At 39.0% G+C, this 15,294-nt stretch overlaps 1 protein-coding gene and 1 pseudogene across 1 annotated transcript; one reads left to right on the forward strand and one right to left on the reverse strand.

Moving 5' to 3' along the window:
- Positions 1-1,677: 1,677 nt before the first annotated feature.
- LOC143887404 (uncharacterized) lies at positions 1,678-3,265 on the forward strand. The gene has a single exon (XM_077391494.1). It carries the CDS (start codon positions 1,945-1,947, stop codon positions 3,136-3,138), a length of 1,194 nt encoding a protein of 397 aa, XP_077247609.1. The 5' UTR covers positions 1,678-1,944; the 3' UTR covers positions 3,139-3,265.
- Positions 3,266-13,574: 10,309 nt separating this feature from the next.
- Positions 13,575-14,596, reverse strand: LOC143888854 (transcription termination factor MTERF8, chloroplastic-like; annotated as a pseudogene).
- Positions 14,597-15,294: the final 698 nt, after the last annotated feature.

A 15,294-nucleotide genomic window follows, 5' to 3' on the forward strand; every position in this document is an offset into this window, starting at 1 on the left:
GGGGTGCAAAAACGCAAGCCTATCACAGGCCACCACCTGTCCCACCACCTGTCCTGGGAGTAGGTGAGCTCCAGCCTCTAATAGGCCACCACCTGTCCCACCACCTGTCCTGGGAGTAGGTGAACTCCAGCCTATAGCAGGCCGCCACCTGTCCTCGCACAGGTCATCCCACGTCACTACGTTTCCCTCTATAAAAGGGAGTTCAAAGCTCAAACCAAGGGTAATGAAAAACCTTCTCTCCACCCCAAACTCTTAAACTAGCTCTGCACTCCTGCTCATACTGACTTGAGTGTCGAAGGGCTTGTCCGGAGTAACACCCGGGTTGGTCTTCTGACCTCGCTTGCCTTTGTGCAGGACTCAGTCCCTTCACTCCGCTTCACTCCAGTCCCGCAGGACTCAGTTCCTCTGGTCATCCAGCTCAGCCCTTGCGTCACTGTCGTACCTGTTACCGATTTTCGGTCTAACAAGGATCATTCAATGGAGATGATTTCCATGGTAAGACGTATTTATGTTGGGGCCTGTCAATTGAATGGTTTAGATCTTTGAAAAAGTGGGCCCCACTATAGTTTTATAAGAGTATATGCACCTCTGTACATACACCATATAACACATTTTTTATTAGAAAATTCATAGCAGCCATTATTCCAATATCCAAACTGTTCAAATGATGTGCCTAATGTAAACAGGCCTTTCCCCAAAAATCATCTCCATATGATGAACCTACTATGATCCGTAGAGGCCGAGCGGAGGGTTTGGATCATCCATTTATGGACAAGACTTATTTACGTTGGGGCCCAACAAAAGAGCAATATGGTTCTTCAAATCAGGTGGGCCAAGTGATTTTATTTTTTTTCCACTGGATGTTTACCTTCTTCAAAGTTGTAGATTTGTAGACGAGTCATTGCTGGCCCACCAAGGGTTTGTGCTCAAAAGAGAAGAAAGAATACTAGTAGTTAGACCTGGCAAACGGGTGGGTCGGGCCGGGTCAACCCGCGGGTGCGGGTCACACGGGTCGGGTGAGGAAATGACCCGCATTTTTGTGGGTCAGAATTTAGGTGACCCACGCGGCCCGCTGGTGGGCCGGGTCAACCCGCGGGTCACCCGCAAATTTAAACAGTTGCTTATTTTGGGAAATGTTATCACTGGATTTTGATGAGGGCGGTATGACCGGCACCGTGGGATGATCCAAACCGTCCATTAGATGGCCCACAGGCTAAATAGGTGTTGCCCCAAAAATCATGTCAATAGGTTAATCCTAACCCTCCGATCTACAGAGGGTTAGGATCAAGTGATCAACCCTCTAACATTCAAATCGAAGGGTTGGGATCAACCTATGGTGCTAGCCATAACCTATTCAGGCATCAAACCCTTAAAATAGATTAGCATGACAAAATCACCATCCTTGGCATTAGAAAAAAAAAGCCATCTAACTAGATTAGCATAACAAAATCACCACCCTTAAAAAAGCGGGTGCCCGCGGGTTGACCCGACCCGACCTGTGTTTTTGTGGGTTGGGTCACCCGCGGGTTAGTTTTGACGGGTCACTAAAACTCAGACCCGTGCCCGCATATTTGCAGGTGGGTCGGGTCGACCCGGCCCGCGGGTCGCTTTTGCCAGGTCTACTAGTAGTAAGAATAAGTACAAGTGGGGCCTACCTTATTCAAAGATCTAAAAGTTCATTCGTTAGGCCCCTCGAAATCAATTCAAGTAGGAACTAGGGTTTCTTGCTTTGGACCGTGAAACTATTTTTTTTCCCAGGTTAGAAATTTGAAAGTAGAACACCACCCAATCTCCTTTCCATCACTGTCCATGTATCCAGTTGATTGGACTTGTTGGGAGCTGATTGCCGAGTTAGAAGCCGGAGAATGTGAGACTTCAAATCCCTTATGCAGCTTGAAACTGTAAGTTCTAGCAATACTACCCTCGTAATTCCTTCCTACACTAATGTTTTGTTATCTCTGCAAAACGCTATTGCAAATCAGAAATGCAAGAACCCATGTGTATTTTCTTCAAAACCCATCTCCCAAATCCATACTCCACACCTCAAACTCTACAGGTCAGCCATCTTTTACAGTCTCCTACCTCATAAACTCATGTGGGCTCTCACAAGAAGCAGCGCTTTCAGCTGCCAAAAAAATTCACCTTGAAACATCAGAAAGGCCTGACTCTGTCCTCACTTTCTTCAAAAATCATGGCTTCACCAAAACCCACATCTCTTCTATCATTAGTAAGCGCCCAATATTACTCTTAGCCAATCCAGAGAAAACCCTAAAGCCCAAAGTTGATTTTTTCAATAGTTCTTGCATTGGCCCCAGCCTTCCAAAGATTCTCTCGTCAAATCCACGCATCTTGTTAAGGAGCTTAGAGAATCAAATCATCCCTGCTTTTGATTTACTTAGAACTTTACTTCGTACAGATGAAAACATCGTTACCGCCCTCAGGCGCTCAACCAATGTTCTTCAATTCAATCTCCAGAAAACAATGGTTCCAAATATCTCAATTTTGCAGAACCATGGCGTACCTGAACCCATGATTTCAAAATGGATCATGAGCCATTCCAGTACACTGGAGCTAAGATCTGATCGTTTTGGTGAGATTGTCTTGAAGATCAAGGACTTGGGTTTTGATCCCAAGCATACATTATTCATCCTAGCAGTACGTGTGATGTCTATGAGCAAATCGAAGTGGAAAGCCAGAAAGGAGGTTTATAGGAGCTTGGGTTGGTCTGAGGATGAGATCCTTTCGGCATTCAAAAAGCAACCATTGTGCATGGCCACATCAGAGAAGAAGATAAGGAGATGGATGGATTTCTTTGTGAACAAACTACATATGAATCCAGCAGTCGTTTCCCAATACCCAGACCTTGTCTTGCTTAGTCTCGAGAAGAGGATTATCCCGAGGTGTTTGGTTGTGCAAATATTGCTTTCAAAGGGTCTGATTAAGAAGAATTTTAGTTTATATACGATATTGAAACCGCCAGAGAAAAAGTTTCTGGAGAAGTTTCTGATTAAGTATGTGGAGGAAGTTCCTGAACTTTTACATGCATACCAAGGTAAGCTTAAATTTGAAGTATTAGACATTGAATCTCCAGTGTTTTGTGAGGAGAAATTATATACTGTTCATATCCCAGAGCTTTAAGGATATATATTTTTCCTGTGTATTACTCTACCGACAAGTTTTGTTTGATTCAGTTTTCTTTCTTTATGTATAACTAGACTTAGTTTGTTTTTGGGTAATGTTTATTTTACTTCAAGCTATTGTTCAATGGTTGTATGGTGGAGTTTTTGTGGAATAATGAATGATGGCTGAAATTAAGAGAGCTGGATTTACATTTAGAATTGCTTCAATTGAACAAAAAAGATTCAACCCCACTATATATGGGTACTGAAAGACTTTAGAAGAGGGGATATTACAGTTCATTTTCTTACAATAAGAAGTTCCATGCAAGCTGCAAACTACAAAAAACTTACACAAAAAACCAGAGAAACAAGATAGAAATAACCTTCAAGCCGTATAGTACATAATGAAATACATCTCACAAAACCCTTGGCTGCAGTAGATATTGTCTTGTATTCATTTTCAGTGCTTGATTCAGAACAATTCGCTGTCCCTAACACTTATAATAGATTAAGAAAAAATATATATATCTGGAAATTGACTATTAGTTGTTATGACATCTGGTCTGGTTTCACAAGCATCATCAGTGAGAGCTAGTGAGGTTTCCATTGACATTGAAAGTCTGTGCTTAGAGAATACTTGATGTAACATATGATCAGAACATTTGTAAGATGAAGTCATCTTTGACTGAATGGAAAATTAAGTTGCATCTGTAAAGTATGAGCATAGATAAAAAAAGTCTTCCAATGTAATGGAGTTAAGAAATAATTGATGGAACACTTCACTCTGTTTTTCCTAGGTCTATTCTTGCAGATTATAATTTCATAGTTGAAGAAACTTGCCTATCAAATCCTTGGGCTTCGCTTGAAGTTACATGTAGCCTGCAAGAGATGATTTTAAGTCAAGCTATGTTGCATGTCACTGTTAAAAGAAGCTATGTTGCATGGACTCTTCTTGATAGGGTAAGTATGTATGCCAATCACACAAAAATGATTGTTAGAGAAGTCTAAAAACCGTCATCCTTTTCCCCTTAATTCGTTAAATGAAAAACATTAACTTCAAATCTCATTGATTCCTATGCCTATTAGGTTGTTTTCTTGAGTGGGCAAGTTAAGTGAAGTTAAACAAATGAAAACAAATTTTCCATGGGTGTATTTCGTAGCGAAAGAGTAGAAAAAGGAGATGCCATTATCAAAAGTGCCCAATAAATAAGGTGCCATATACAACTTGCTTAAGGATTGAGAACTTTTTTTGGGGGGGAAGTTACACTTTCCACAACTTGGATTCATGTGTTGAGTGTTAACGAGGATACAAGATGTTAAACATAGTAATCCCTAAGAATCTAGAAATGGGGACACACCCATATTGCAACAAGATAAATATAGTTTTCATTTAACAAACTAATAAATTTTAGGTTAAGTAACAATAAGTCTCAAAGAAACATGAGATAATCAAACAATAGTGCATACATGATACATCAATCTAACCTAGTTATCTTTAGTCTTAAATATACAACGAGAAAGACATATCAATAAGTTACAATGAATATACTATTGTCTCAAAAAAATGGTACAATGAATATACTATTGGAAGGAGTGTACACACCCATACCGATCATTAATCATGCAACAAGATAAATATAGTTTTCATTTAACCAACTAATAAATTTTAGGTTAAGTATCAATAAGTCTCAAAGAAACATGAGATAGTCAAACAATAGTGCATATGTCAATCTAATCTAGTTATCTTTAGTCTCAAGTATACAACGAGAGAGACATATCAATAAGATACAATGAATATGCTATTGTCTCAAATTAAATGGTACAATGAATATAGTATTGGAAGGCGTGTTTGTTTAGTGATTTAGAGTTGGAATAACAATAAGAGAAAATTATATGGCGAATGTGAAGTCTCGTATAGGCGGTACGCCAGGAGTACCACCCTTGATATTTAATCTAACAACAGCCTGTTAAAAAGTGAGCTGCCGTTGGATCAAATATCAAGGGCGGTACCGCCTACAAGAGACTTCACGCTCAGGCACCATATAAAAACTCATAGCAACAAATAGTTGTTAAAAAAGAGTTAAAAAGAAAATAATAAAATAAGAGTTGATGATAAAAGAGGAGGTAGGTACTCTGTTTAGTAATAGATGGCATTCCACTTGACACGGTGCAAAAATGTGTCGATACTTCCACAGTAAGTCTGACACTTCTAACAATACATTTACAAGTGTCAAAAGAAATGTCAATACGTGTCAGAACACGTGTTGGCAGTAAATTCAAAGTTTCAGCTAAATCATAGCTTTCCACGTATTAATAACTCAAAAACTAATTCATTTTGATCGAGAAAACTATGGAGGAATCTTAGGGATTGAAACCAAACAACCACACCCTCAACTTTCTTTTTTAAATCTTTCCCCCAAACCAGAAAGAGTCATAATAAACTTTTGCAGCCAACCTTTGCTATAGGTGGCTTTTCAGATTTAAGTTGGTGCCAGGGTTTCGTGTTATTTGGACAAGAATATACTATTATTTTGCTCGGTTAAAAGTTTGAACTTAGAGCACCGCCCAAACCCTTATCTTCACCGACCATGGTTAAATTAGACAGGACCCATGAGAAAGCTGATTGCTTAGTAAGAAGCCGGAGAAACCCAAATGTGAGGTTAACTGAAATTCTCCTGTTCTCAAACTTGTTACTACCTTTAAAATTTGTTTTTTCCCCGATGTCGGTTGAGGTAGGAGGGACTATGCTAGTGTCCTTTTGTCTTGCCTTGCCTTGCCTTGCACAGGTGGATAGGCTGGGCATGCATTCTTTTATTTTTTTTATTTTTTATTTTTTGAATGATAGGCTGGCCGTGCATGCTTGGGCCAAGTCCTAGATGTTTTCCAGTGAGACTCAAAGTAACTATAATCTCACTTAACACTTGTGAGTGTTGGTCTACCATAGCCGAAGTGCATTTTTGCCAGGACCTTTGAGGCTCGATTGCCCTTGATGTGGGTCATTGCCCTTGATGTGGGTCATTGACCTTGTAAGCATGATTGAAAATGGATAATTTGACATGGAGGAGAATCCTACAGACTCTGGAAAGCTATTAAGACACATAAACAGAAATAAAACGACACAATACTAAGTAATTGTCACCCAAATGACCTAAGACAGATCATACGACCTAAAGATGCCTAATAGACAAGATTGACTTGTCTAGAATCTAATGGGAATTTAACCAAACACTTGATGTGTGTTAGATGAGCTTCCTCGAACCTACAACTAAAAGGAGGCTCTATCGAAACTTTTACCTAATACTTGTGTGTGCGTTGGGGTTTGTGGGGGGGGAGGGGGGAGGGGGGAGGATGATTGAATCCTATAAGGGATCTAAGCACTGAGCTCTGATACCAATTTGATGTGAATCTAGGTTCTAATCCAAATTCGAGGCAAACCTAGGGATCACAGTTTGACTTCCGGGAATTTCGGAGCAATACAAGGGTTCTAATTCTAGTAAGGAAAAAGAGAAGTTAGCATGGGAATAATTTAGGAGCAATAAAATGGTTCTAATTCAAGTAAGGGAAAAGAGTAGAAGTTAGCTGGTGCAGAAACCACCTTGCAATTGTGCAGCATCCAGGGCCCGAGGTGAGACTCTTAGCGTGGCCAACGTAGCATGGGAAGATACGGTAAATGTTTGTAAAGCACATTATGGAAAACAGTAAGGTTTAGGGGTTATCTGATGCAGGAGCATCCGCTTGGCTACACCAGCCCCCTCACACTGCTTCTTAGAGTACCTTCTTTTATTACATTTGATTACTTGTAGTTGTAGTGGTATTATCGTCATTTTAGCAAGTTTAAGTGTCAATTTAGTCATTTAGCCTAATTAGGGGTAGATTTGTCATTTTCTTTTGCAATGGCATCTATATAAGCCCATTTCCCATTCTAATCATTTTAGACTTTTATACTTGTATTTTGAAATTTAGGAGTTTTCGTTTGGAGAGAATTCTCTTGTGAAAAAATCCCTTTCTTGAATTTTGTCCAAGCACAAGGAGTACTCAAGCTTTCCTTTCAAGCTCTGGTTGTCGATTATCTTCCTTGTAGTTTGCAAGGTGTTTTCGGGTCAGTTTTGTGGCTAGAGGTCCCTCATCCAACACCTTGATTGTTAAAATTCCATTGCATACAAGCAGCTCCCTTTACTTGCTGTTTGTTCACATGGATTTTCCGCTGTTGATCGTTCATCAAGGTTCTTTTCCTGCAATCAATTGTTATGCAAGGGCTGTTGATTTGAAGGTCTTTCAGGAATACTTCAGATCTGCTTAACTGGAGTGTAATTCCCTCGGTTTAAGCTTTGTGTCTGTAAGTGTTTTAATGGATTGATCTTGGCATAGCAAGATAGCATGAAGTTGATTGATAAATGTAAGAAACCCTCAACTCCATGTCATCGGTTTCGTGAGAGAACTAGAGAGTTTCTTGTGAACTCATTCTCAGATCTTGGGTCTTATCATAATAGTGACCTCTCAAGGAGCCTAAATCTCATGGAATTTAAGTTGATCAGAAAGTTCTTTTAGAGAATCAACAAATTAGAAGGCTACTGTGGCCTACATTTAAAAATGCCATCAGAAATTCAGAACCTCTTTCACACCTCTTCTTTATGCCTAATCCTTGGAAAGCAAAGAAAAATTCCATGATCTATTTGTTTCTTTTAATCCCTGCTTTTTAATTCATGAGACTACTGTACTATTGTTGCAAATGAGGAACAGTTTTGAACGTCTCCATAGTCCATAGCATGCCCTTTCATGAAACTACTGAACTATATTGAATGTCTCAGCTTAAGATGCATTGTTCTAGAAGGATGCATGATATTTAGGTTTTTTTTTAATGTCTTGGTACCTCGACACTCTCTAGCACAACTAAAGAACTGAAGTTCTTTCTTGAATAGGACTGTATCATTCTGTCCTATTAACTTGGAACAGTTGACAGGGTTAACCCATTTACTGAGATAAAGAGCAAGTGTCTCTCTTATGGCTTTATTAAACTGTCGGGATAAAACAGATAGCCATTCTCCCACTTTGGTTGTTTGGAATATTTGGGTTTATTCAACATCAAACAATTTCAGCAAGTGAAAGAGGAGTTTTTTTTATAGTAAGAGTTCAAAAAAAAAAAAAAAAAGAGTTGACACAAGCGGGAGTGCCTTAGTAGGTTGGTGGAACATGTGATGAGAAGGGTCCTAAACTCCTAATTGAGGGGTTCAAGGTTAACAATTCAGACCTTTAAATTACCCATCTACAATGTGCAATTGTGGTAGAGAGGTTTGAGACAAGTTATCATCATGGAGGAGAGGAATGATCTCTATGGCGAAGGATTGCATTAATTTAAGTCCTTTCTTGCCAATTTACTAGTTTATTGTATTTGTCTTTTCCATTTACTGGCTCACTTTCTTCATAAGGACTTCTTATGGACTGATATTGAATGAGTGTAGAAAGTTTCATTTGCTATCGTGGGAAGTTGTCTACTAACTGAAATGGAGGGGGATGGGATGGAGATAAGAAGCCAAGTGTACTCTACCAACTGGTCCTTGGGGAGTCTTTGTGGAGGTTTGAAGGGAGGACGATAGCTTGTGGAGGCAGCACTTGGGCATAGAGCATTATTGTAAGATATAATGAGGAATGTGGTGGTTGGAATCTTGGTAGGGCCTCTAGAGCTTTCAAGTTGGGGATTTGGATGGCCATAAGTGCGGACGGCACTAAAGGTATATATGTTTTAGAGTAGTTGGCTTAGGTGACCAGTTTAGATTTTAGATTTTGGGAAGATTATGGTGTGTTGAAATCTTTTTAGGGTATCACATCGGATGCTATTAAGACTTTCCGCTAATAGGGGTGCTTGGATGGTTGATTTTTATGTAAGAGAAAAGTGGCAATAATGTGGGAACCATCATGGGATGTGAGATTGAGCCAGTAGGAGCCTTGAGGAAGATGTTGGAGAGAAGTTAGATCAGAGGAGAGGGTCAGCATCAAAGGATTTGGAAATGGTGTTTGGATGGGGTTGTCTTGGTCAAGTTGTTCTATTTCAGCCCAGTTGATGACATGGCTTTAAACATCCTTTGGCATGTATTGATTTCCTCCAACATGTGTTGATTTTCGTGGGGACCGAAGTCTGAAGTTTGATTCCTTGTTGTGCACCCACATAACCAGAACATCCCATATATTTAGTAAATATTAATGGCATTCCATTAATAAGATGAATGAATTGAAATGTAAAAGAAATGGCATGATCATCAACTTTCAAAACATGTGAAGTATGGATGTTTAGAATGAACTTTATTGTTCCAAACATGCGTGACAATGCATGCCACTTGGTTTTTAATCTTGTTAAACCGTGATGGATGATTGTCTTATGTGATGGAATCTAGGTGTTTATTTGAGTTTATTTCATCATTTCAGAAAGTTTCATCTTAATTTTTCACTGTTTCCATCTATTCTCTGAACTTCCATGATTTTTAAAGGATTTCAACGGACTTCCATAGGGTTCAACGAAGTACTTCCAATTCTGTGTGGACTGAAGTCCCTACCGAAACCGACATTTGAAACCTTGATTAAGGATAGTGATTTCTCTGCCCCTTACCTATTTGGTGGGCTTATCCGGGCCCCTCGAGGGGCATTTGATTTTATTTTACTGCTAGACAAGATTTTGATTGTGGATCACTTAATCCCCCCACGATAGAGAATCCCATACCAATGTGTTATGTGCTATGCCAGAAAGGAACTATGGACCATCTACTTTTTTATTCCCATTGGCTTTAAGATGTGGAGTTTCACTCATTCGTTATTTGACTTCAATTTTATCATGCCAGACTCGATAGGGAAGTTGGTATAGAGTTGGGCTTTATCTCCATGGACAGTGAGGCATATGACTCTTTGTAAAATGGGCTTATTAGCAATTGCATGTTCAATCTGGAAAGAACACAATAAAAGAATTTTTTAAGGTAAAAGATATCTTCTTAGAGGTATTATTTTTGGAAAGTATGATAGAGCGTGCTTCTTACATTTGTCAACCTAGGAGATCTTAACATCAGACCTGGAAAGGCTGCACATCTTTTTACTGTAACGAAAGTCTCCCGACTTGTAACTAACATTGGTGGTAATGCAAACATCACTAATCCCAACAATTTTTGGTACCTATCATTTTCCACCCTTAATGAGTCTCCCGACTTGCACGTGGTAAAGAAATCTCTATGTGAAGTAGCATGGAAAGAAGTTCACGAGTCAATCACCCAATTGAATAACCTCATGTTGTACTAACACAACCTTCACCACATATTGAGAAGATTATGACCTCACTAGATGCAACTACGATGGTTTCTTGGGGTTCTCTATTTCCTTGATCACTTTTTCCATCTTTTTTCTCTCTTTTAAACTTCCAACACTCCCTCTTCCTGTGTTTGTGATTTGTACAATAGTTACGAAGTCATTCCTTTTCTCAATTTGTATCTTCCTCGTGATTATCTTTGGCTGTAGTTTTCTCTATTCTTTGGTCTCTCCAGTTCTTCAGTGACTAATGTCTATGTGTGGGAGGAATATGAAGATTTCTTCTCACTTCTTCATACAACAATCTACCCGTAACTTGGCTTACTGTAACAATTCCATCGGTTGCGGAGTTGGTAAACGAGAGTGGGATATAATAAGTCTCTCAACTATCAGGTAATGAGCGTAGAAATAACACTGCTTAGAGCTCATCATCTAGCACTATCTTCATAGCCCTTAGCTGATTTATAATGCTTTGCATTTCATTCAAATGCTCTGCAACTTACCCATTCGTTTTAAACTTCAAGTTCACAAGCTTTCTAATTAAAAATGCCTTATTTCCAGCCGTATTTCTCTCATTCAAGTCATGCAATTTCTTCCAGACATCAGTTGTTGAGGAACCAAATAACTTCCCCTTCTGTGTGTGAATCAAGAAACCAACTAAGAAAAAGAAACCGCAAAGCATATAATAGGAGAACAACCAAGCACAACCAAAGAACATTGGATTTAACATTGGAAAACCCTCCAAGATGAAGGGAAAAAACACCAGACTACTCTAAGAGAAATCCACTAAAAAGAAATGAGGGTTACAATGACTTCTCAAGTTTTTTATTAACCATTCTTTTGCAAGCTGATGATCAAGTGGTTACTATGTTCCAATTTGAGTATTTTGGTCCTTGGCACCCCCATGAAAGGTCCAACTTGATCCGAGGTTATTGACACAATCTTGAGAAAGTTTATTCTGGGTTGCAAAAAAATCTACTTGGTATCTTAGATCCAAATGTCACTCAAGTACAAACTTGGTAGATGTTTTATCTGGCTTCTTTGTAGGGCCAATAGATGATTGTAGGGCTGCAACTTGGGTCGGGCTCAACTTGAACCCGACGCGAACCCAACCCGAGCCGATTTGGAGGTGGGTTGGGTTAGGGTTGACCATCCTCAACCCGAGGCACGACCCGAGGCACCGGTTGGGTCGGGTTAGGGTTCAGGGAATTCTATCTCGGGTTGGGTTAGGGTTGGACTCAACCCGACCCAAGTTGCATCCCTAGATGATTGTGATCCCTCTTAGTGTTGAAGCCAAAAGGCTTCCAAACTATGAAAGCAGATATGAATGCACTTGGAGAAAGAAGGAAACATTGGGCTACGGTTTTGAAGTTGGTAAGTTGATCTTATAATTTAATTAGAAATGTGGATAGATTGTTATAAAAGAATGGTAGTGCCCCAATTGGTTTGCTTAAAATATGGTTTGGTAATTTAGCTACATTGCAGTGATGGGTTTGGTTCTTGTGTGTGGGTTTTTTTTTTCTCCGCAGAGCATGAAACCAAATTTATATGTGCTCGATGGTAGGAGATTCGAGTGACCATCTAGGTTAGGGCCTCGGACACATAGATTGACTGTAATGCATAGAAACCCAGAGTAGGGTTCATTCTCTGCTTTAAAGGTGTTAATCACCAGCCCTGCATGACCAAAGTTCAGTCTCTATTTAGATTCCTTATTTTCATCACAAAAAGTACGCTTAATCTTGTTACTCAATGCAATTTGTGTGTTTTACACCACTATCATAACATTCTTTTAAAACTAAAAAGGAAAATATAAGCCTAAAGTTTAATAATCATTTGAATTGTATGTGATTTAACCTCAATTGATCCATTGTTGTAAATTCACCACAGCAGTTCATATTTGGCTTGGATTCTGGATTTTGAGGTTTAAATGAAGATAGCTTGATCCCTACTACTATTCTAAAATGCTGTGATCAATAAAAAGATCAAAACAAAATAGGTAACTACATCGAAAGAAATTTGATAGAGATCAATCAAGATTGATTGGAACATGCTGCTCATAGTTTCAATTGACGGTTCAATCGATACATCTGCATATCGATTGATGGTTCAAATCGATATGAACCATCAATTTGGAAATTAAAACCTAGGGATGCAAATATAATGACTTTGGAAATCAAAACGAAAGAAACTTAGAAATATGCACTTATGATCCAATATAATTTATAGAATTACATGTAAAGATAACCGCATATATTCTAATATAATGCATGAAACTAATATAAAAATCAAGAAAACTAACCTTCAATGGGGGCTTCGGGTTGCAATCCTCAAATTGGGTGCTCTTTGGAGAGCTTTAGGACTCTTTCAACCTTTCTTCTCTGTAAATTCGAACTAAGTATTCAAATTACAAACTCTCAATGCCCTTCTTCAATTGTAGAGTGTTCTTGAGTATCAAGTAGTTGTCTTCCATTGGGAATGCATAGCCTTAATATAAAACAATTGGCCCTCAGGGCCTACCATGCATGTGTTTGACAACCGTAACTACACCAAATTTCGTGGTAAGAGCTCAACGCTCAACCCGAATTCTCAAAATTCGACCCAAGTTGCACCCCTCTATTAACATATGATGTTTGACAACAGTAACTCCACCAAAGTCCAAGGACCCAAGTTGCACCCGAATTCTCAAAATTCGACCCAAGTTCACCCAATCTGCACCCATGTATTAACAATTTGCAAAGTGACTTTCTGTATAAAATAAATAAATTTTGAATTTCTAAATAACTTTTATTTATTTATTTTTAAATAAAAAATACCAACACAAAACTGAACCCAAGTGAAAGTGCCAAAACTCTTCCAAATTGAGTGTAGAGTCTACACAAAATGACTATTAACAACCTGCCCAAATCTCTATAAGATGAAAGTCATTGAACGGGAGTTGAAAAATACAATAAGCATTGCCGCCCAAGTGGAATCGAAAGCGGGAATCAAAACGGGAATCGAAAGCGGGAATCGAAGCGGGAATCGAAGGCTCCCAGGGAAGAATCCTGCTTCCATGTTGCCGCCAATGAACTATAACTAGTGGCACAACAACAAAATAAAGCTAAATTGTTGAGTAGGAATTAGTACCATATAGAAAAATGTGCATCGTCTTAGCACTTTCATATCAACATTTTACAATTTCTGAACCGCATCAGATTCTTTAGATCCAATGTCTAATACTATAGCTGCAGTCTTACCTAAGTACACACTCAGTATTTCTGGAACTCTCTCTTTATTCTTGGTCAGATACTTCTCCATGAATTTCTTCTCGGGCATTACTATTGCGGTGGACAGCTTTAAATCTTTCTTAAGGATATCCTTTGACATCAAAACTTGCAAAACCGAACATCTAGGACGAATCCGCTTTTCCAAACTAAGCAAAAGAAAATTTGGGTGTTCGGAAAGAAATGATGGCTTCCGATCCATTTTGTTCACAAAGAAATACATCACCCTCTTAACCTTCTTCTCCTATGTGATCAGATCATACACCAGGGTTGCTTTTTGAATGCTGAAAGAATCTCATCGTCAGTCCAACCAAAGCTCCTATAGACCTCCAATTTTCCTTCCCAGGTCGATTTGCTCAACACTGACATTGCGACGATAGCTGCTACAAATAATGAACCTGACGGATCGAACCCCATTTCCTTAACCGCCGTAACAACCTCACTAAAACGATCAGATTTTAGCCCAAGTGCTCTAGGATGTGACAAGATAAGTTTGAAAATCCTGGATTCAGGCACACCATGATTTCGCAAGGTTGAGACATTGGGTTCCAGTATTTTTTGGGCATTATAATTAAGAATAAATCTGGACCGTCTGACGGCGTCAATGATGCATTTGTTTGGGTGATGAATGGTCTTAAGGAAATCAAAGGTAGGAATGATATGATTTTCTAAACTCCTTTTCAACACATATGGGTTTGCACCAAGGGTCTTTGCAAGGTCAGGTGCTGAAATCCCCAAACCATGGAAAAACTCAAATTTAGGCTTTAGGGTTTTGTCTGGATTTTTTATGAGTAATTTTGGAAACTTTGTAACGATATTTGAGATATGGGTTTTGGTTAAATCATGGTTTTTGAAGAAATTTAGTACAGAGTCCGGTTTATCTGCACTTTCTTTCAAAGCTGCTTCTTCTGAGAGCCCACATGAGTTCATGAGGTGGGAGACTGTAATTTTGAAGATCTCCACGCATCGAATCCAAAATCTCTAAAGACAGAGCTATGGTGCAGGACTGACTGCCCTGATACCAATTGTTACGAACCTAAATCGGCTAGTAACGGATTTGATCTTCTCCGTCGGAAGATCAGCCTCTTGACGCACTTCGAGGGAAGGGCCGTTCCTCCTTTCTGTGCAAAGACACAAATTTGGGGATAAATTTCTTCATTCCTCAAAAAGGCTACATACAAGTTATTTGTAGAAAATCCTAATCTAGATAATCCTTATCTTTAAGACTCCTACACATCCAAAACAACTACAAAGCAAATCTACCCAATAATAAATCTAAACTAATTTATTCCGGCCCAAGTGGGTCCCATTTAGGCAGGTAACATACAGTCAAATCAACCAAGTCATGAACCGATTACTATAGAGATCACACGATTACTCTAATTAAGTACTTTTTGGGCCTGATTAGCCAACTTGGGTCGATGATTGCCCCTCCGTGGATGGCCATTGCACTGCCAAAAAGTTCGCAATGCCTTATTGTGTCAAATAAATCTTAAGAGCTCTTGTGCTTATGCATCGTTAATTTTACAATGCAAGTAGTATTTGTATGCCAATCAAAACTATATCTTGTGGACTACATAGAAATTGCAGAGGGATCAGACGATCTTGACCATTCAACCATATAAAAT

Source organism: Tasmannia lanceolata, unplaced genomic scaffold (assembly GCF_043159265.1).
Source record: "Tasmannia lanceolata isolate RefF3 unplaced genomic scaffold, GAP_Taslan_0.1 ptg000012l, whole genome shotgun sequence".
Taxonomy (NCBI): domain Eukaryota; kingdom Viridiplantae; phylum Streptophyta; class Magnoliopsida; order Canellales; family Winteraceae; genus Tasmannia; species Tasmannia lanceolata.